At 35.9% G+C, this 23,131-nt stretch overlaps 1 protein-coding gene across 4 annotated transcripts in view; it reads right to left on the minus strand.

Moving 5' to 3' along the window:
* Positions 1 to 22,021: 22,021 nt before the first annotated feature.
* Positions 22,022 to 23,131, minus strand: part of LOC125679942 (DNA-directed RNA polymerase I subunit RPA49-like) — a 146,898-nt gene continuing 145,788 nt past the window's right edge. For all 4 annotated transcript variants that reach the window (XM_056154401.1, XM_056154399.1, XM_056154403.1 and 1 more), the window contains one exon: positions 22,022 to 22,199. In XM_056154401.1, coding sequence (XP_056010376.1) covers positions 22,049 to 22,199 — 151 coding nt within the window. In that variant the 3' untranslated portion in view covers positions 22,022 to 22,048. The remainder of the gene's footprint in view (positions 22,200 to 23,131) is intronic.

The following is a 23,131-nucleotide window of genomic DNA, read 5'->3' on the forward strand; positions in this document are numbered from 1 at the left end:
CGAATTACAATATTTTTTTCCATCTCGTAAAAACGCTATTAAATCATCGCACGTATGTAGTTATGAGACTGTACGACATATCATAAATTATTTCACCTGTTTTAACCCAAATAATTTGATTTTAAATCGATGTTTACAAATAACCGCGTCACTCTGCCATTTCAAGTGACAGTCACGTGACCAGTTCAAACTTTCAGATCATCGCTGGTTTTATCTGTGTAAAGCTGTGTATTTTGTTATAACAGTGTCATACCATAAGTTTAATAGATATAAAAATATCAAATACTTCTTAGTAATTCGTTGCTTTACGCTCTTTCAGCCTTAAAACTAGACATTTTCGTGTGAGTTAATACATCATGTTGGGATTCCCCTGACGCGCGTGGGTCTATTTATAGACGTCTATAATGGGATGATGTATATATGTAGCCACTATATTTACTTTCTAAATAATATTCGCACTGTTTTCTTTTACATGCAGATGTTTTCAAGCATGTAATTAAGGGAAAGTTAATAACTTTATAAAGTAATTAATCTGCTTTAAAGTAATTATGTACAAAAATAATACATGAACATCGGGTCATACAGCTTTAAATATTTTTCAACATATAAAAGTAAATTCAGTGTTAAAGGAACAGAAAGTTACATTTCATTGATAGACGAGATTATTTTAGTTCTATGGTCAGCAAACTCAAGACATTTGAAGAAGAAATGAAAAGAATTAAATTTTACATACACATGCATAGTCCGACGATGGTATATGGCAGTCTACCATTGTATTGAATGTATGGTTCAATAAATGTAAAATGAGAAGCTTTTGAAATATGTGACAAGTCGGTCATCTTCTAGCATCCGAGTAAAATTCACATTATCAAAGAGATGGGCGGTCTTTCTCTCACTCGTGCGCTCCGCGCACTCGTGACAGAAGGACCGCCCATCTATTTGATAATGTGAATATTACTCGGATGCTAGAAGATAACCATTTAATTACATACATGTATGTGTAGCACACTGTTGCTCCAACAATACACCTCTCCTTTTAACAACGGAACAAGTTTCTTTATTCACTCAAACCAATAATAAGTGGTACATGAGGTCAAGTACATGTGATACATTCCAATGGGAAAAGGGATACAGGGAAGAGAGACACAAACATAATCATGTTCACATAAGGAGAGAGAGAAAAAAGGAAGCGAGAAAAAAAAGTATACATGTATGCATGAGTTATGGAGGACAGACTAAATCGTATATTTTTGTTATGAACAAACATAGGTTTCTCAATTTGTTAGCACTTGTAGTTGACATTATTTCAGAAAATTTAACCACATTTGGGTTTGTACAATATCTTGAATGTAAAAATTGTTTTCTTATGGCAGACATTGATTTGCATTCTAAAATAAAATGAAACCCGTCTGCAATTTCACCTGAATTACAAAGTGTACAAAATCTTTGATTCAAAGGAATATTTGCCCACCTGCCTGTCTCTTCTGGGAGCCGATGATTCGAGGTTCTGAATTTGATAAATATTTTTCTTAGTTTAATAGGTAAATTTTCAAGGTATTTTTCACGACCAAAGTGGGACTTAAAAATTCTATAAATTTTGCCTTTTGATGAATTATTAATATCACTTTCCCATTTTTGAATGAATTGATCACTTAAACGTTGTTTAACAATAGCAAGGACCATATTTTTGTCTAAAGAATCTTGCCCGTCCCATATATTTGGGACACCACATGAGGACAGTATTTTGTGAATACAATTTATCCAGGAATTGCTAATACCTTTTTTTAGAATGTTGCAGACGTAAAAATTTATACAATACACAGACAATTTTGTTTTCTGTACGAGTCAGTAGATTAGTCCAAAAAGAAATAATTCTCGTAAAAACATTTATATATAATGGAAAACGCCCAGTTTCGCCATACACCATATAGGAGGGTGTACTACTCTTTAAATGAAAAATGTTTCAAAAATTTCAAATGTATAGGTTCAATAATATCAAGATTTTCAAAACTGGAATAACGATTCCACCAAAAAGATAAAACTGAGATTCGATAGGTAAATTGAATTGTATTATCTTATTCAGAACACCGTACATCGCTTTTTGCGCTTGTTCACATAAATGTGTTTTTGCTTTACAGAAAGAGCCTGATCGAGAAAATATAATTCCTAGATACTTAAATTCTTTTACAGTTTCTATGGCATTGCCATTGTAATAGAATGCCTTAGTCGGCATTCGACCTTTTGAAAAAATTAAAAATCTTAGTTTTGTTAACATTACATTCAGTTTCCATCGTGAACAATACAAATGAAAACTATTTAAAGCATTTTGTAAATCTACATCTCTTTCAGCCATAATAACAGTATCGTCAGCATATAACAAAATAAAAAGTTTCAGATATACATATAATTCATCTTCAAGTAAACGTGTTACAATTTGCAAACCAACAATGTTATCTAGCAAAAACTGTTCCAGATCATTGATATATAAGGAAAAGAGAAAAGGTGACAAATTTTCCCCTTGGCGGACTCCAATGTTACAGTTAAAGTAATCTGTAGTTGTACAATTTAGATTCACCATAGACTTAATACCTTCGTACATATTTTCAATGTAATTGAAGCATTTCCCCATAATCCCATTTTTCAATAGTTTATGCCATAATCCAAATCTCCAAACCATATCAAATGCTTGTTTAAAATCTATGAAAGTGCACAAAAGTTTTTTTCCTTCTCTCAAAGAAAATATGTGTTAAAAATTGTAAAGTTAGAATGTGATCTAAAGTTGAATACCCCTTCCTAAAACCCGTCTGGTTTTCATTTATTAAATCAAAATCCTCTGCAAATGATTCTAGGCGCTTACACAGTATACCTGTAAATAATTTACCAAGACAACTTAATAATGTAATGGGCGGTAATTTTCTGGTAGAGTGGGGTCGCCTTTATTTTTATAAATGGGTTAAATAATACCTATCAACCATTCATCTGGAACTATACCGTAGTAAAAAAAACTAAATTGAATAATTTCCTATATAAAAGTAAAACATATTTACAGTTGAAGATATATGCTCATTCAATACATTATCAAAACCACAAGCTTTGTTATTTTTCAGCTCTTTAACACCCTCCAATATTTCTTCGTCTGTCCGACTGAAACAAATTTACACAACACAATGTTGCGTATTCACACAACACGTTTTTGTTAGAGCGAGATTAATATAAGCCTTTTGGCTTGTTTCTCAATCTATTCCATGTATAAGACATTGTTTGTAAACATTATCGAATTATATGTATTAACGAATAAATATTGTTTAAACTAACACTTTTTAAAAAAAATAGGCTTAACTTCAAATACATGTAACATGTCGACAGTAAATACAAACTTCGTTGAAATCGCTCCTGGACTGACGATATTTTCTATAAACAGCACACAACATACCGTTGTTATCCACACAACATACCGTTGTTATCCACACAACATACCGTTACGGTATATCCACACAACATACCGTTGTTATTCACACAACATACCGTTACGGTATATACACACAACATACCGTTGCACAGTTGTAGAACTCACGCCAAGCGTTTCCCGGCAGACAACATCTATCAATAACGCTACAATAATAAATTTTGCTTTTGAAAATACATTTGAGTGTGAACTGAGGCTTGACGCCTGCGTATGATGTATTCTGCAGTTATGCATGCTGGTGTGAAGCGTTGCTGCTCATACTCTCATGTATTCTCAAACATGAAATTTATTTCTTGTCATTCCTTTCTGCTTTCAATTCTGTTGGATATCCCCAGCCGTTAAATAAGACATGCTATATTTATCAAGATTCATACGCGCATTTTTCACAACTACAAATCATCAATTAGGTAATGGCTATATTACAGTAGGTAAAGATATCAAAGGCAATGTAAATATAAGTACATACACATACAATTAGGTAATGGCTGTATTACAGTAGGTAAAGATATCAAAGGCAATGTAAATATAAGTACATACACATACAATTAGGTAATGGCTATATTACAGTAGGTAAAGATATCAAAGGCAATGTAAATATAAGTACATACACATACAATTAGGTAATGGCTATATTACAGTAGGTAAAGATATCAAAGGCAATGTAAATATAAGTACATACACATACAATTAGGTAATGGCTGTATTACAGTAGGTAAAGATATCAAAGGCAATGTAAATATAAGTACATACACATACAATTAGGTAATGGCTGTATTACAGTAGGTAAAGATATCAAAGGCAATGTAAATATAAGTACATACACATGTAGCAACACGGAAACCAAGAATGCTACATCGCAAAATCTGTTTCCATTTCCCCAAATTATCCGTTTCGGGCATTTTAAGTTTAGGTTGCATATCTATATGTGACAGTAAACATTTTCCTTCCAATATGATATGAAATTTTGATATCGATATAAGACACAAACACCTCATAGCAAAACTAAATTCTCGGTAGCCATGCAATGCACAATCACTGCTGCGCAATAAGCTATAAATGATTTAAAATGATTTATTTAGATACATGTTGCTATATAAATGTCGAATTCTGTCTTTTTTACTGATATAATTCTAAATATTACGTCTTTTACACTAACGTTATACTATAGCCTATAGTAATCAAATTCTTATAGGCGGACATATGGTAATAGTTCATTCAAAAAGTAGGCAGACATATAATGACACTTTGAAAAAGAATTGGGCGGAAATATAGTGCAGGCGGACATATAGTGCAGGCGGAAATATAGTGCAGGCGGACATATAGTGACAATTTGGTCCAAATTTGGGCGGACATTTAGTGCAGGTGGACATATAAGACTCAACATATGCATTCGCATGATAATCATTTGGTTATAAAAAAATCTAACTTTTCCTTATACGATATGATTAATTGACCAATTATGGATTGTAAGTGGAGGGATTCAAGGGTACTGACTAAAACCCGGTCTTCGGTCTCGGTCCCGTGACTAAAACCCGGTCTTCGGTCCCGGTCACAGATTTTTTTATTCGATAAAAACAAAATACATCAGGATATTGGAGCCCCATTTCTCGTTAACTTAGGTATGGCATCTCATGCCTGCATTCTGATAGTTGATTGATCATATTGTTTTCTTCTTTCGTAAAATAAATATCATAGGCGTAGCTTGGGTTCGAATATTACCGAGGCAGGGGGTCTGGGGGGCGCAGCCCCCCAGAAGCTATCGACATTTTAACAACGTAAAAGGTGTTTTTTTTTAACCGAGGCAGCTGCCTCGGTTGCCTCAATGGAAGCTACGCCACTGAATATGTGAAAATTCCGGGACCGGTGGGACCGAGAAATAAAAACAATGCTAAAAGTTGGTACAAACCGGTCTCGACATTTTTCCTCAATAGCCGTTTTAACTACCTTTTCATAAAAAAAATATAAGGACGTGGTAGTCAATGGCATCCCTTTGTATACATATATTTCTGATTTATTGTGTGTGTAGGTTTTTTATTCCAATTTTCTTTATATTTATGTCAGAATCGAATTCAAATATATATGTGTGACATTTTCTCCCAAATGAACGCGTTACACTACCTTTTCACAAGAAGATAAGGATGTAGAAGAGAAATAATATATGTGTACTTATCCTGGTGTATTTGTTTGTAATTTACAGTTGGTTTATTTGTCCATTTATATATATATATATATATATATCCCGTAATCGGATATATATATATATATATATATATATATATATATATATATATATCCGATTACGGGGGCATAAAAATGAAATTGAACATTTTCTTTTCAAAAGCATTATTCTTGTATTGATATTCAGAATCTTTCTGGAAAGGGGGGTGGCGGGGGGATTTCGCTATGAACAATAATTATTCATGTTTCAATAATAATAGTAAAATTTAAGGACAGTATTTTTTTTTTTTTTTTTTTTCATTTCACTAATGAACATCATTTTTTAAAGTACTTTATACATGTACATTCTGGACTCTCATATTTTGCACTTGCACGCTACTTTGTATTATTCTAATATCTACATAGAGGCTTTTCTTCCCTGATTAAAACAACTAATATAACGTCATAATTTAGCAAGTTAAAGCGATTCTCACGACACACTCGCAAATGAGAGAGAGAGAGAGAGAGAGAGAGAGAGAGAGAGAGAGAGAGACGTATACACATGTACTGAAACCAGGTTCGGAATACACAACATTGAATTTGAGAATTTTATCAATCGTGTGGTCAGGTGTTTGACCTGAATGAAAAAAAAAATGAATTGATTTTGTAAAAACCATATGCAACAATAAATTACAAACAAATACACCAGGATAAGTACATATCTACATCCTTATCTTTTTATGAAATGTAACGCGTTCATTTGGGAGAAAAAATCACGTAGTTGAGTTCGATTTTGACATAAAAAGGAAAATTGGAATAAAACACAAACATACAATAAATCATAAACATGCATGTGCATACAAAGGAATGTTATGGAATAGGCTTTTAGCATTATTTTTATGTCTCGGTCCCACCGGTGTAACCGTGGTGGCTGTCGCTGGTGACCAGCAGGGCTACCGCTATATTTAGAGCGACCCTGAGCACCAGCGACAGCGATCACCGCTACACCTGGACCGAGACCGGGTTTTAGTCATTACCGAATTCAAGCAACAATAAAAGGCGATAAGAACAAAACTATTAAGGTTGCATCACTATTCATGGCCAAAAGAAAATAATTCCTGGAACTTTGCATGTTTTATGGGACTTTCCTTATGAGGTAGGCTCTCCAGTTTTTTGTGAGATGTAAATTCAAGTATTGTGTTTGAAATTTTGTGAGTAAAAACCATGAAAGAAGGATTTAAATATTTTTTTGAATTTTTGTTGTAGAGGTGGGTGATTTGGCTTTTGACCAGCTGATTTTGCACGTGCTTGACTTCAATGTAAACAAACTCTCACGCCTTGTTGGATGGGTATGTATTTTTTGGTATGAAAATGCTCATTAAGAACTGTACTACATGATGTGAAAGTACAACTTCTGAAAAGTTTACTTTAAGGAAGCAGGGTCAGGTCAAAGGTGAGTAATTTTGGTAAGAACATATAGGCAAAATTAATAGAGTGGTGCAACCTTTTAAAAGTCGATCACAAAACTGCAATGGACACCAGTGGACAGTGCTTAGAGGACACAACGCATGTTTCTAAACTTTTTCATTTTTTCAGCAAAATTAACTCTTTTTATGCCTAAAACTACTTTAAATGTGTTTTAAATGAAATATTTTGCGTAGTTTTCGAGTTTGAAAGCGATGAAATTCAAATCTTGCGATATGCATATTTTCTTTCGCTAGTTTACGCGCCATTTTGTGTGACGTCATATGCGCCCTCGGGTTTGAAAACATCTATTAGCCATTTCATAAACAAATTAGATTTAGTCGACAAAAAACCAATTGTCACGTTAACGGCTTGTAAATAATAATGCATTAAGATGTTTTGTGCCGTGCTCGGGTGTACTAGTTGTCAGTAGAAAGGATTTAGACTGAGTATTTTTCAATTTTTCGAAGGAAGGTACGAGAAAAAAGACGTGGATAATTTTTTTGTTGGAGCAAAAACTTTACCTTAAAAAACACACCCAGTCACCTTTTCAAACATCGCTTGGACAGAGACCCTGATAAACTGCGAGAAAATGGATATATCGAAGCTATAAGCACTGGTAGGCCTATAGCATACATTCTGTTTTGCTCTTCAAATTCAATACACACTCGGATCAACTGACCTTCACCTTGTAACAACATATATCGACGATACAATGTAACTTCTACCAACTGGTAGATTTACAACAACAAAAAATAAAGATACAAAATAATTGAACTTTTAATTATACAAATAATAGAATATTGTATTTCCTAACTTTAAATTGAATTATAAAATTATTTCTTTATTGAACTCGTAGCATCTTGAGTGCGTCAGTAGGCTATAACGCCTAATCCGAGATTCCTCTGACTCTTACCCCCGCTTTTATATTTGACGTGCGGGGGAGAGTCAGAGCGGACTCCATATTGAAAAGTGGGAATTCAGCGACACCAGCTGGTGTCGCTGCTTTACCTACCTCTTACAACTTTATTTCGCGGATCTATCTTCCAAGACGTGAGAATTCAATTAACGGAAGATAAATCTATAAATAGATCATGATTAATACGATGCTATCGCCGTTTAAACGGCCCTAACACCGACAAATGGAGCATCACTTGAATTAGGTCGCCGCCTCGGCATTTGATTTCTTTGCGCATGACGTCAGCACATGTAAACACAAAATTCCATCGTTTAAACGGCGATAGCATCGTATTAATCATGATGTATTTGTAGAATAATCTTCCGATAACTGAATCCTCGCGTCTTGGAAGATGGGTCCGCGAAATAAAGTTGTAAGAGGTAGGTAAAGCAGCGACACCAGCTGGTGTCGCTGAATTCCCACTTTTCAATATGGAGTCCGCTCTGACTCTCCCCCGCAGAAGTCACAAAATAAAAGCGGGGTTAAGAGTCAGAGGAATCTCGGATTATATAACGCCGTGCTCCCACTTCGTACTTCCTAAAGACGTGCAGATCACAATTCAAAAATAGTAATAAGATTGCTTTATCAAAATAAAATAATGTGATTACCACTTTAAATTAGAATATTTTTATTGATTTGTGTGTGTGTTGTCTTTTTCTTTCTTTCCGAAATGCACGCGTGACAATAGCTTGGCATAGGGCCTAGTTGTCAACAATTTAACGTATCATAATTTGTCTAATCCAAAAATAAATAATGATTGCACTGTTTATTTTAGAAAAACAGCGCCAATTACAGATGTATAAAGGAATAACATCCCCAAACAGTTTGTAGACAGCGACCCATATAAACATTATTTACTCACAATTTTGCGTATTTCATACACACTTTACTCGCTATATTTGGGTATTTACATCGTTATATGTGTGCACTGGTGGCGAACACATAAAACTCGGACAATTTATCAACATCGATTTAAATGTTGCCCATGGTAAATTAATTAGGCCCCTAAAAGTTGAGTTTTTAATAATATCTCGCAGTACTTTCACAATCCGAAGGGCGCATGTGACGTCACTGTACCACGTGACTACCTACCTAATTAACTTGACTTTTTGAAATCGGGGCTTAGATTTAAGTCTGTATTGTGGTTAATTATCGCAAAATTTCGGCGAACGAACTATTAGAATTAATTACTATAAGCATAAAGAAGACAAAATGCATGTAATATTGTATACTTTGAAAACATGAGATATGTCCTTTAACTAAGAATCTTTTGATATTGTATTTAACAGGATTCTCCCTGTACAGGGTGTCAAGTTCCTATTTATTCCTATATTTTCCTATAAAATTGAAGGATCCTATATTTTCCCTATAAGTAATTAAAATCACTATAAAGCCCTATATATCCAAAAAAATGACAGTCCTATTTTCAAAAATGATAAAAAGAAAAAAAAAAAAAAAAAAAAGAGAAAGAAAAAAAAAAAGAAGAAAGAAAATACCCCCCCCCCCCAAAAAAAAAAATCAGGAGCTGATGCTGGATTGATATTTAATTGGATTGTTATGAAAAGAATAACTATGATGATTGTATAAGAACTGTCTATTGGATGGAAAACTGTCCACATCTGAGAGGATTTCATCTTTGTTTATGTTTGATATTATTTCTTCCCCAGTAAGATACTATGCTTGCTAGATTTTTATGCAGAAACAATAAACTTTTATACAAATTATTTTATAAAACCCCAATTTATTCCTATAAATCTGATGTAAAAATCCCTATATTTGCCCTATAAACTGCAAAAAATAAATTAAAAATAATAATAAAATAAAATAAAAAAAAATTTTTTTTTTTTTAAATTCCTATATTTTTTAGACCAAAAGTGGCTCCGTTCTGAAATTTACTGATCCGAAACTAATTTCACATGGTATTTAATCAATTTCGGATATGTATTTTGTGCTTACTCCACCCCCTTCCAACTTTTAAAACTTTGTATCAGTCAAGCCCAAAACCTACATCAAAGGGGAGGCGAATTTTATTTATATGTGGTAACTTTCACAGGGGCCTAAGATACCATTTTTAATTATTATAATTTAAAAAGTTCGGTTATACATGTACAAGCTGTTTCGTTTCATTTCGGTAGATTTCGATTTCGTTTCGCACTTTACAGGTATCTGGTAACAATTAAATGTGCATAAGGCACCAGGGGACGGTGCTTTAATTAAAAGTATCTTATTACATCATGCAGGGACCATGGATTCTCCTTATTTGTAGCAAAAAATTGCAATCTTAATATAAACTCATAGTAGAAAACATTTAAAATTCCTGAGTGGTAGTCTAGCTCATACTCATTTACAGATTGACAGTCTATAGCTCTGAGTTTCTGTAACCACGTACATGTATTACTAATGTTTATTTGTCATATGCAAACATTTATGACATATTAACACATTATATATTAATGTGACGTACGGGAAAATATGCCTGTGCATTTAATTTGCACAGCATGACTTTTTCCTTTATTGGTACATCACGCAGTAAATATTTTCGTTTTAGTCATTTCTTAAAATTGTTTCCCTTTTATAAATGAAATACCTACATTTCTCTTTTTAATCAATTTAGATTTACTTACTCCAATTACAAACTTATAATTCAGAAACACACATGTAATATAGCAAGTTAAGAATCTTTTTCATATTCATACATGTATTTAGATTAGTCCTGTATCTGTATAATAGATTGATGGATTGATTGAATATTTTTTAACGTCCCTCTCGAGAATATTTCACTCACATGGAGACGTCACCACTGCTGGCGAAGGGCTGCAAAATTTAGGCTTATGCTCGGCGCTTATGGCCATTGAACAAGGGAGGGATCTTTATCGTGTCACACCTGCTGTGACACGGGACCTCGGTTTTTGTGGTCACATCCGAAGGACCGCTCCATTTAGTGGCCTCTTACGACAAGCAAGGGGTACTGAGGACCACTCTGTATATTAGAGAATGACCTGTACAAAAATTAAAATCTTGATTCAAATAAATCCACAATTAAGATTACATTGTATGACACTTAATCAGGGTATAGAATCAACATTCATTTAACTTATTTTCTGGCGTCCACCACTTATTAACTGGCGGCCGCCATATAAATTAACTGGCGGTTGCCAATATTGATTTATGTGGCGGCTGCCACTTAATCTAACTGGCGGTCGCCACTTAATTTAAATGGCGACCGCCACTTAATTTATATGGCGGCCGCCAGTTATTCAACTCTTCTCTCTTTCAATATGAAAGGGGTGCAATCCCTGTAATCTCTCTCTCCAATAATTAGTAATATGTATGTGATATACAATGAAGATCATTGTTGTTTTTCGATCGTGCTGTTAATTTACAAAGTTATATCAAATGTCGACAGACTCGTGCAAGAACAAATCATCTACCAACGTATCAGGCATGTAGAACCAGGGGGCGGACCCTACACTTTTTTGACAACGTTCATTTTCTGTTATTTTCATATGCAAACTAAATTATTTTTTCTCATGTGAAATAAAATAATTTCTGCTTGCCAACAATTGTAGAAGACAATTTCTCCCCCGACTGTCCCTACACTTTGAAAAACGATGCTGCGTGTTTGCGTACTATTCTAAATCTTTCCAAAATAATCACTCAGCGATATGAATTAAATTGTTTTGAAATTGGCAGCTGGCATGTGTAAATTAAGTGACAGCAGCCTCATAAATTAAGTGGCGGCCACCAGTGAAATGAAGTGGCAGCCGTCACATAAAGTAAATGGCGACCGCCAGTTACTAAGTGGCGGCCGTCAGATAATAAGTTGCAGCCGCCAGTGAAATTAAGTGGCGGCCGCCACATAAATTAAGTGGCGGCCGCCAGTTAAATGAATATTAATTTTATACCCTGGCACATCTAGGCTTCCGTAGTTTTAATATACTTCATCTATGTTTTGTCTGTAAGAAACCTTTGATGTTTTATTTACAGTATTACATTTCTCAACATAATTAAACAGTATGCAGTCTCAGAAATCAAAATTGAGGTGTGAGCCAGCTAGAAACAATTCTAGAAATGTAGGAGAAGAAATTATTTTGCGTGATCATACATGGATTTTTTTCCAAGATTGGCCAAGATAGGACTCATAGTGTGCACTGAACATTAATTTTGTAAGCTCTCTCATATGAAAAGCTGTGTGCAATGTTATTAATTATTTTACATATCTGTTTCAGTTTGTGCTATGTTTTACTGGATAGTTTTGTAAAAAGAATTGTAAATATCCATTAAATACAATTGCAACTGATCAAATATATTGCATGTTGATGGAAGTTTAAAAATTTAAAAGAACAAGGCCTCAAATAAAAATTGTTGTGTTTCTGACTCTAAATTAAACACACTACCCCCGAGTCTTTTGAACATACATTGTTGAAGAGATCGTTGAAGAAACATTGTTTGACATCTGTAATTTAATTCATCTATAACAAGTAATTTTGATCAAACTAAATCCAAAAGTTGCATTGACAAGTGAAAAATGAGCTCCTCATGTTCAATAATTGAGATATTATAATTAATTTGTTTAAATGGAGATTGTGATCAGAATGTTAAAACTTTGTTTACAGTTAAAGAAAAAAGATATGAATTATATATCCCAATTAGACTGGTATATTCGACTCATCCACAGTACACTTCAAGACAAGGACGTGCATTGTAGAGAAGCGGAATATATAAGTCAATGCAGTTTTGATAAGATTGATTTTTTAAAATCCTTAACCAATTAATATTTTAAGCTAGATTTCAAATCATAATACACATTTGTGTATGTGTCTCTTTTCTGAGTGTACTTTTTGGGGAATTTAAGTGATTCACCACGTACCCTTTAAACAAAGCTATATTGAGATCTCCAAAGGAATCCTATATTTGTCAAGCAGAACTGTAGCTATCTGAAAAAATATTGTGACGGACAGAGAGCTACAGATCCACCCCCTCTAAAAATCTTCGATTTACGGCGCACAAAAAGCTGCGCACGGTTGAGGCCTGATATCGTTGTATTCTTGTGTTGCTGTCATATGAATTTAATATAAAAAAATTCTTAACATATTTCCTACTATACTTGTGTCCAAACATACCTTCAACTATTCATTAAAGCCCCATACGAACCGAAAACTCACAGCTTCAAATGATTTCATTTGGTTACTAGTCTTTATGTATACCTTATCTATCTTGTTTGGCGATCGAGGTGTTTGTGCAATCTTTTGATGCTTACCGTGTAAACCTGCTCGAAAGGGAAAGGTTTGGCTTTTTCATGTAGAGATAGGCAGACAATAATTTCCTTTATTATATAGCTAATAAATTGTCTAATATAAAATCTGCGTAAAATCTAGAGAATGCTAGCGTTCAATATCCTGAGAATTTATTGAACGCTAACTTTGCATTGCGTAAATTGTATGCGCCCGAAACATTCCGAGTATGAGCGTTCAATATCGACGTTACCGTAACGACGCAAACTCCCCGTCGAGGCCTCATTACGTCACCTACAAATAGACCTCTCCTATTAGTCTCGTGTAACCAGACGCTCTGCTTTTCCCGTAAATATTCGAAGAGCAGAGAGTCTGGTAAAGACGCGATAACGTTTGTAACGTCAGAACGAGGCTTACCAAAATTTCGGTATTTAATTTGATTGGTTGATTAAACACACCTTCAAAATAACGACTACCAAAGAAATTTGTAATAGATTGAATTTACCGTTTAAGCTTAAGGATTTACAACTTGAGTGTTTATAAAAACGTTTGTAAAAGGAAAGGATTTATTTGCTGCTCTACAGACGGGAAATGGTAAAACCGTTTTATCAAAATTACTTTAGGAGGCAAAAGTGAAAGTACAATTTCCAGCTGACAAAGAGCGTAATTTTTTTTTAAATTGTACATGTAGTAATAATTTCCCCATTAGTATCACTAATGAAGGATCAACTAATTAGCATACAATTTCGGAATTGACTGTTTATGTCAGAGAGAATTCAACGGAAACTAAATTAGCACTCCCTAGCGGTAACAGTTATTATCGCGTGTCTTTATCAGACTCTCTGCTCGTCGGAGATTTACGGAGACAGCCGATTGTCTGGTTGAACGAGACTACTCTCCTATGTGACGCAGCACAATATACAGATTTGTATATTGTGAGTCCGCGATTATCACGTAGGCAAATAACACTAAAGAAGTAGTTCGCAGTTAAAAGTTTGAAGATATTGATATTAAGAGCATTAATATAAAAGTATGGATTTTATTTTAAACATAAAATGATCAAAAGATCATTAAAAAGTAGGGAGACTCTGTTCAAATTATTGTGTAAAGTAATGAACTTGATGTTTACGTTCTTGTTTTGAAAGTTGTTTACGTTTGACGTTGTTTTTTCGTCATTCTACAGTGACGTTACAGTATACGCGGTCTAAGAAATCGCTATCCCATAATGCCTAAGTGGAAGAGTTTGGTTTGAGAGCAAAGGAACTCTGGTGGAAGTTTGGTAACGACGTAAACAAGCCAAAATGGCAGACGACGGTCCTCCGAATCTGACAGAGCCGGTATTTGATATTTACTTAAGCAAAATGTTTTACTGTACATAAATTATGATGTCCCCATTTACAAAATCAGTTTGCTTCATGCATTAATGACGGGTTAAATATTGAACAGTTAATAAATGCATGCTGTTATTGCTAGTTAATTCTCGTCTATTTTAGAGTAGTTTGAGTGAAAAGGGATATAATTTAACAACTAAATACTTTAGCTATATAATAAAAGGGTTATTGAACTTATATAGGTGAATATTGGCACTCGTTGGCTGTCAAAATGCACTCGCAAGCTCGTGCATTTTCACAGCCAACTCGTGCCAATATTCACCAATATAGGTTCAATAACTCTATATTACTAAATGACTTTTACCGGTACCGATCTGCCTCAAAACTAGTATAGAAGGGCCATTCTTCGCCTTGTCGAAAATCAGCTGTTGCGTTGTTTTCAACGATATGACGTTTACCTTCAAGTTTGTGAGTTTACTTAGTAGCCAATCAAATTACGTTGTAATATTTTGATCTTACGACCGGAAGTTGTTGTAGTAGATGGATCGTCTGAAAATGTTAAACGGTAGGAATCGATGAATAAACAAGTAGTTTACAGCCATGGGGCTTCGTGTAATGTGCTGTAAACGATATACCAGCAAGGATAATGTCTATTAAAGCGAATTATATCACAAAAGTGAGGATGAATAGCGAACTAATCGTAAAATGAGACTTGAAGCGAGAGGTGTCCGAAATCTAGTTAGTTACCTTGTGGTACATGTATTAATATGTTGTGCGGTGTGACCGTTGAGACGAGCGAAGCCCATCAACATCTTGCAACACTTTTATCCGCCTCTTCATTTAACGCAGGAAACATAACGCGCTTGATGTAAACAGTTACAAATTGTAAAGTCATATTAGTTGCAATTTTTCCCCCTTCTTCTCTCAAACCAAGCAAAACTAAAATGTTTGAAGCTGTGAGAGAGCTTGTTTGGAATTTAAAAACGTTTATGGTACTTTCTAAACAATCTAATTATTTTAATTACGGGTTTGTCAATGAAGTATACCGCAGTGACGGCGACATTTTTTCGGAAGCATTATGGGTGATACTCATCTTTTTTCAGCTGATGAAGAGCAAATCACGTGACTCATGTGTAATCATTGGAGCGAGCTCACCGCGTCGCTTCGCTCGCTATTAAGGAGTGGGGACTCGTGTATGAAACAAGTGCCCGTGTCATCTGCCTGGTCTGCGACTCGACTGAACGTCTTCTTTTCTTAAATTCCTCTTGCGAAAGAACGGGCTCAAATCTATACGACTTCAAACTTACTGTTCGTGACTTGTCATGTTTACAGTGCTGCGGATGAAATAAACCGGAACGGACGGTGTGACGTAATAAATTAAACTTCAATGGCCGCTGGTAATTTGAAATATAAGATAGATTAATATTGATTAAGGATTTTTGTTGTTAAAGACTATACGATATCAGTAAGTACTACTTTATTCATAAAGGCAACTCTACTCGACGGAGATGGTTGCTCTAATTGTTACACTCAAATGCATTCACAATAAGGGATATCGGAGAACGGTAATTCTCAGTGACTCCCTTAGTGTACTACAAACATTTCAAACTAGTAGGCCAGATCTTCTCAACACCATCATCACTCTCTTGCATCATTCCACACAATACAATCAACACATCCACTTCCAGTGGATACCTTCACGTGTCTGCATTCAAGGAAACGAGACTGTCGACAACACTGTAAAACAAGCACTGGGTTACATATGGTATATCGCTAGGGGTCAGAGAAATTTACAGCTCCACACATCGCACTATAATTGGCATCTACAAACAACAGCTAAACTCAAACACCAAACTCATGGCTAAAATCAAATCCAACCCATGCTCAAAACCTCTCAAATATCGCTCTAACATACACTACGACAAAATCATCACACGCTTGAGGGTGGGAAAAATCAATCTATTGGGCGATTTAGGTCAGTGCGCACACAAACAACAAATGTACACACTGCCAGGTCCCAGAAACAATCGCCCATTACCTTTTACACTGTCCACTTCACAACCACTACAGAACAAACCTCATACAAACACTACACGTAGCAGGAGTCACTACCTTTGACCTTCACACTCCGCTAACCATATCCACCTGCAACATTAACACCATCATACCAGCAATATTAAACTTTATCACATCCACAGGATATACTAACTATATCTAAGTGTGACTAATTGCTCTTGGCTCGAACTCCGTATCTTATTGTAGAGATGCCCCAGTTGGGGTAGGATTCGACCATTTGCTTTTGGTTGAATCTTCTCTCATCCTCTTTCATTGTAGCGGTTTGTGTGGCGTTGGCATTGTCAGGTCAGAATTTGTCTGCTGGCAGTGGCCCGGGGCTTAACCCTAGACCGGTGTCAAATGTCTCATAGATACGCTGCGTCACATTCATACATACTCAATACACGCCCATCCCTACATCATTTACTTACACCCTCAACTGTCTGACACTCTTGAAGTAACACCTCTGGTGACATGAGTAGCCGACATACATTTTAACCTTTAAGGGCTGCTGCAGGTATCGGTCACTTCTGCTAGCTGTAGTTTCCCGGCCATAACACATGCCCACCGCAATTAAAATTTTTAAACCAAAACATACCACTTACCCATCACAGTTTATGCTTGTACATTTACCCAAATAACATACCCTCCTCAACTAATTCCTTTTATATAGTGTTAAAATAATCATAATAATATAAAAAATAATACTAACATGCATGTCTTTCCTTAAAATAACACGAATTACAGCCAACACTCGAACACTAAATCTATCTCTTAAGTCCTTAATATTAAACTTCCCATTTAGGTCTATTATTAAACTATTTTAATATATCCTGGATCAAATATAGGATTCAGAATCCTATTCCCTGTATTATCAATAAGCGTATGCTCCTTAATAGGGCATAAAGCTCTCTGTATTATAGTTTAAATTAGACACACATACACTTAAATTCATCAAGTAACTCTTCATACAATAACGCATCGGTACTAGAGGCCAACTACTTAAAGGACACATCTCATGTTTTCAAAGTATACAATATTACATGCATTTTGTCTTCTTTATGCTTATAGTAATTAATTCTAATAGTTTGTTCGCCGAAATTTTGCGATAATTAACCACAATACAGACTTAAATCTAAGCCCCGATTTCAAAAAGTCAAGTTAATTAGGTAGGTAGTCACGTGGTACAGTGACGTCACATGCGCCCTTCGGATTGTTAAAGTATACTGCGATATATTATTAAAAACTCAATTTTTAGGGGCCTAATTTATTTACCATGGGCAACATTTAAATCGATGTTGACAAATTGTCCAAGTTTTATATGTGTTCGCCACCAGTGCACACATATAACGATGTAAATACTCAAATATAGCGAGTAAAGCGTGTATGAAATCGGCAATATTGTGAGTAAATAATGTTTATATGGGCCGCTGTTTACAAACTGTTTGGGGATGTTATTCCTTGATACATCTGTAATTGGCGCTGTTTTTTCTAAAATAAACAGTGCAATCATTATTTATTTTTGGATTAGACAAATTATGATACGTTAAGTTGTTGACAACTAGGCCCTATGCCAAGCTATTGTCACGTGTGCATTTCGGAAAGAAAGAAAAAGACAACACACACACATCAATAAAAATATTCAAATTTAAAGTGGTAATCACATTATCTTATTTTGATAAAGCACTCTTATTACTATTTTTGAATTGTGATCTGCACGTCTTTAGGAAGTACGAAGTGGGAGCACGGCGTTATAGCCTACTGACGCACTCAAGATGCTACGAGTTCAATAAGGAAATAATTTTATAATTCAATTTAAAGTTAGGAAATACAATATTCTATTATTTGTATAATTAAAAGTTCAATTATTTTGTATCTTTATTTATTTTTGTTGTTGTAAATCTACCAGTTGGTAGAAGTTACATTGTATCGTTGATATATGTTGTTACAAGGTGAAGGTCAGTTGATTCGAGTGTGTATTGAATTTGAAGAGCAAAACAGAATGTATGCTATAGGCCTACCAGTGCTTATAGCTTCGATATATCCATTTTCTCGCAGTTTATCAGGGTCTCTGTCCAAGCGGTGTTTGAAAAGATGACTGGGTGTGTTTTTTAAGGTAAAGTACTTGCTCCAACAAAAAAATTATCCATGTCTTTTTTCTCGTACCTTCCTTCGAAAAATTGAAAAATACTCAGTCTAAATCCTTTCTACCTACAACTAGTACACCCGAGCACGGCACAAAACATCTTAATGTATTATTATTTACAAGCCGTTAACGTGATAACTGGTTTTTTGTCGATTAAATCTAATCTTTTTATGAAATGGCTAATAGATGTTTTCAAACCCGAGGACGCATATGACGTCACACATAATGGCGCGTAAACTAGCGAAAGAAAATATGCATATCGCAAGATTTGAATTTCATCGCTTTCAAACTCGAAAACTACGCAAAATATTTCATTTAAAACACATTTAAAGTAGTTTTAGGAATAAAAAGAGTTAATTTTGCTGAAAAAATGAAAAAGTTTAGAAACATGCGTTGTGTCCTTTAAAGACAGTGGTCTAACGCGTCTTCTATGGCTTTCTCATAAAGTCATGGACGTGCGACCTTGGTCAACTCCACGTTAAACACTTTCGGCCATAAATACATTTGCACACACACAACTATCCTTCTGCTTTCGGCCAGTAACTAAGGAAATTAAGGCGACTATCCAAATTATTTAAACAAATGGGTTTCTGCACTAGATCCGATGGGGTGCTCCCTCCGTACCTCCTTCGCCGCGTCCTCAACACAGTCTTCAAGAAGACCGCCTCCCCGATTTTACTGAGGGAGATCCGAGGGTTGATCGACCACAGATAAAGAATAGCAAGCTATCTTCAAGAAGCCCTTCCCCCGACTATACTGTGGGGATCCGCGGGCGATCGACTCTAGGAAGAGGAGATGGACCCATTCACCACCTTCTGGAGGACCTAACCATCCCCGGATCTTCAAGAAGACCCGTCCCCGTTTCCAGGGGATCCGAGGGTCGACCACCATCGTCGCCTCGCCGCAACAAACCTAGTGTAGCAGGGTCCCTACTTGGCAGTCTGTACTATAAATCTACACCATCGCCGATCAGTCAGTCTGATCTCCGCAGCTGTGCACAGAAGTACACAAAAGAGAAGCTGAATAAGCCGATCCTTTGTAAGTAAAAGGCTACGTTAGGGCTGAATAAGCCTTATAGTGTAGGTTGGCTACGTTAAGGCTGAATAAGCCATATAGTGTAGGTTGGCTAGCTGATCAACCATCGTAGCTTTGACACTTGGCAATAAAGGCTGAATAAGTCTGTACCCCAGTGGCAAAGTGAGCTGCAGACATCAGCTGGTAAGGAACCTCTGGTTGATAGTCTGAACCATTGGCAAGTGTCAATTGTCCCAGGGACATTGGATTTAGGGAAGTAAAGGGTTAGGTTAAATCCTTGTTGAATTATATCTTGATTTTGAAATAAGAATCGTAGTAAATATATTGATTAGGTAAATTGGCTGAAATAATCATCGTAAATATATTGAATAAGTTCGTTTCTTGCCTCGTAGACAACAGGCATTCCTGTAAATCATATGCACTGCAGAATCCCGAGTGTAACCGGGTACATGTCCACAGATAAATAGTGACCGCTCGGCTGGACACGTTACATCAGTATTTTACAAACACATTTTGTATTTTTAATTTTAGTTATTTACGTCACTCACAATGTGTTGTGATTTGCGAGGTTTATCTAGCTGTTCCAGACAGAACAAGAGGTACTGTGAGCAATGCTCACTAAGAATACCCCCCGCTTACCCCAATCTCCCAAAGGGTGTTGGTAATAGGTAAAACTTCAGTATTATGATCCAAAAGGTATCTAGGAACACAGCATCTCCATGCGATGAAAAAAGCCGTTAAAGAATTTAAATGGAAACCATATTGCTACTTTGATGTCCAGTGCGTGTGACCTTTGACATTTTAACCCCAAAATCGATAGGGAACATCTTCATCCAATGGGTAGTCCATATGTATGATATGGTGACTGTAGGTGGAAAGGATAACGCTTTAGAGCCCAGAAACCATATTGCTACTTCGATGTCCAGTGCGCTTGACCTTTGGACCCCAAAATCGATAGGGAACATCTTCATCCCATGGGTAGTCCATATGTATGATATGGTGACGGTAGGTGGAAAGGATAATGCTTTAGAGCCCGGAAACCATTGCGTCTACAGACGGACGGACAACCCGATTCCAGTATACCCCCCCTCCCACAACTTGTTGCGGGGGGTATAATAAGAGGGTAGGTCCTCATTACAGTACCCCTTGCTTGTCGTAAGAAGCTACATGTACTAAATGGGGCGGTCCTTCGGATGAGAATGCAAAAACCGAGAGCCCATGTCACAGCAGGTGTGGCATAATAAAGATCCCTCCCTGCTTAAATGCCGTAAGCACCAAGTATAGGCCTAAATTTTGCAGCCCTTCATCGGCAATGATGATGTCTCCATATGAGGGAATTTTTTTCTCCATATGAGGGAATTTTTTTCAAGCAGGATGTTAAACAATCTACAACCAACCAACAACAGAATAAGAGGGTTCGTTGATAATCATACAAACGATTTGACTGCTTGATGTCCAAAAGGAAAGAATATAAATCATTTTCAATACATGACTGACTTATTTCCACCCTGGGACCTGAATCCAGAACCAAGGGGCCACAGGGTTTACAATTTTGGTAGAGGGCTCACTACTTATTATAATCATACAAATCGTTTGATTGTTTGATGTCCAGGAGTAAAGAAAATTTTTGAAGACTGCATTCATTTTGATAATTTTGGCCCCACTCCTTAGGCCCCAAGGAGGCAAATACCTTGAAATTCACAAATTTTGTTCCCCTTTACCCATAGATGCATTATACCAAAATTGGTTAAAATTGGGTTGGCTGATCAACAGAAGAAGCTGAAAGTGTAAAAATGTATACAGCTGACACATGTCACACTACAACCAGGGCCGTAAATTAACCTTCAATTTGGAGGAGGCAGGAAATTAGGCGGGGGTCTGGGGGCCGCCCAGGCCCCCAGACGCTGAGCACATTTTGTGCACACTGAACACGTTTCGTGCAAAATCCTTGATTCTAGGGCCTTCTAAGATGTTACTTGACTAACTCATTCTAAAAGAAAGATTTGGAATGCTTTTTAAGGGAGGTATCATGTTCTTAGTTATTGGAAACAACATAAATTCTAATGAACTTTAAATTTTAATTTTTTTTGGCTCAAAAGTTGGAGGAGGCAGCTGCCTCTTCCGCCTCCATGTAATTTACGGCCCTGTACAACAACAAAACAGATAGCAATCGCAATGATTTCACATTTTATTCTTAATTGGTTATCTAGCAGATTTTCGTTGTCCTCCTTTCCTTGGAGACAGTTGGAGAGGAAGGGAGAGGGCTGCCCAGCTAACAAGAAGACCACCATGTTCTGTATTCAGCTTCTTTACTTTAATGGTGCATCCAAGGGCTTGGCAATGTAATGAGAGTCTTTAAAATAAAACAAATGCTGTTGCATTTTTATTTCAAATCAACAAAGTGCAACAATATATGTATGAACATATCAGAAATGTGACACACACACACACACACACACACACACACACACACACACACACACACACACACACACACACACACACACACATATATATATAACTCTTGTGAAGAAGACTTATTTCAATAATTACCCAATATTATGCCCCGGTTGTACAAAAGTATGAATGTGCGCATTTCTGAGATATTGTCTCTTGTAAGTTACAATGTTCTACTTCTTACCCAAGTCTACCCATTTCCAAGCATCTTCTGACACTAAATTATACTCCCCAAACGAAGTTTGGGAACCTATTACTTTTACTCTGTTTCTCAGTATTATTATGTTTCTAAAAGCAAAAACGAGATTTGGAAACGCATTCGTCTTACTTCGTTCCTTCTTAATAAGGAAGTTAGCTCCCGAGCTTTTGAGCACAACTGCGTAGGATGCTACAACTAAGTATTTACTGGTTCAATACTGATCCCATTGGTGCAAACATATTACACATCTATTACTGAACCCCATCCAGTTGAAAAAAATATTGTGTCAATTCAAATTTTGATAGGGTTTTGCAGGGACTATATTTTGTGGCAGAAGGATTGATTAATCAAAAAGTTCTAAATCTACGTGATATTACAGTTTCTGTTTCATCTAATATATCTTCTATTTATATACTCCTATACGTGTATTTCAGTTTTATAATTTATGATACAAGCAGTTGAGACTCCATCGTCGGAAACCCATGGTCGCTCTCCGTTTACCTCCCGTGGGACACAACGCCGGTATTTTCGCTGGAAGATGCGTCTCACCTTCTATATGCGATTGGTCACTTATTGCGATATTCAACCAATGAAAAATCACCTTATTTTCAGTCCTCGGGAGCATAGAA

The sequence above is a fragment of the Ostrea edulis genome, chromosome 2 (genome assembly GCF_947568905.1).
Source record: "Ostrea edulis chromosome 2, xbOstEdul1.1, whole genome shotgun sequence".
NCBI classification, from domain to species: Eukaryota; Metazoa; Mollusca; class Bivalvia; order Ostreida; family Ostreidae; genus Ostrea; species Ostrea edulis.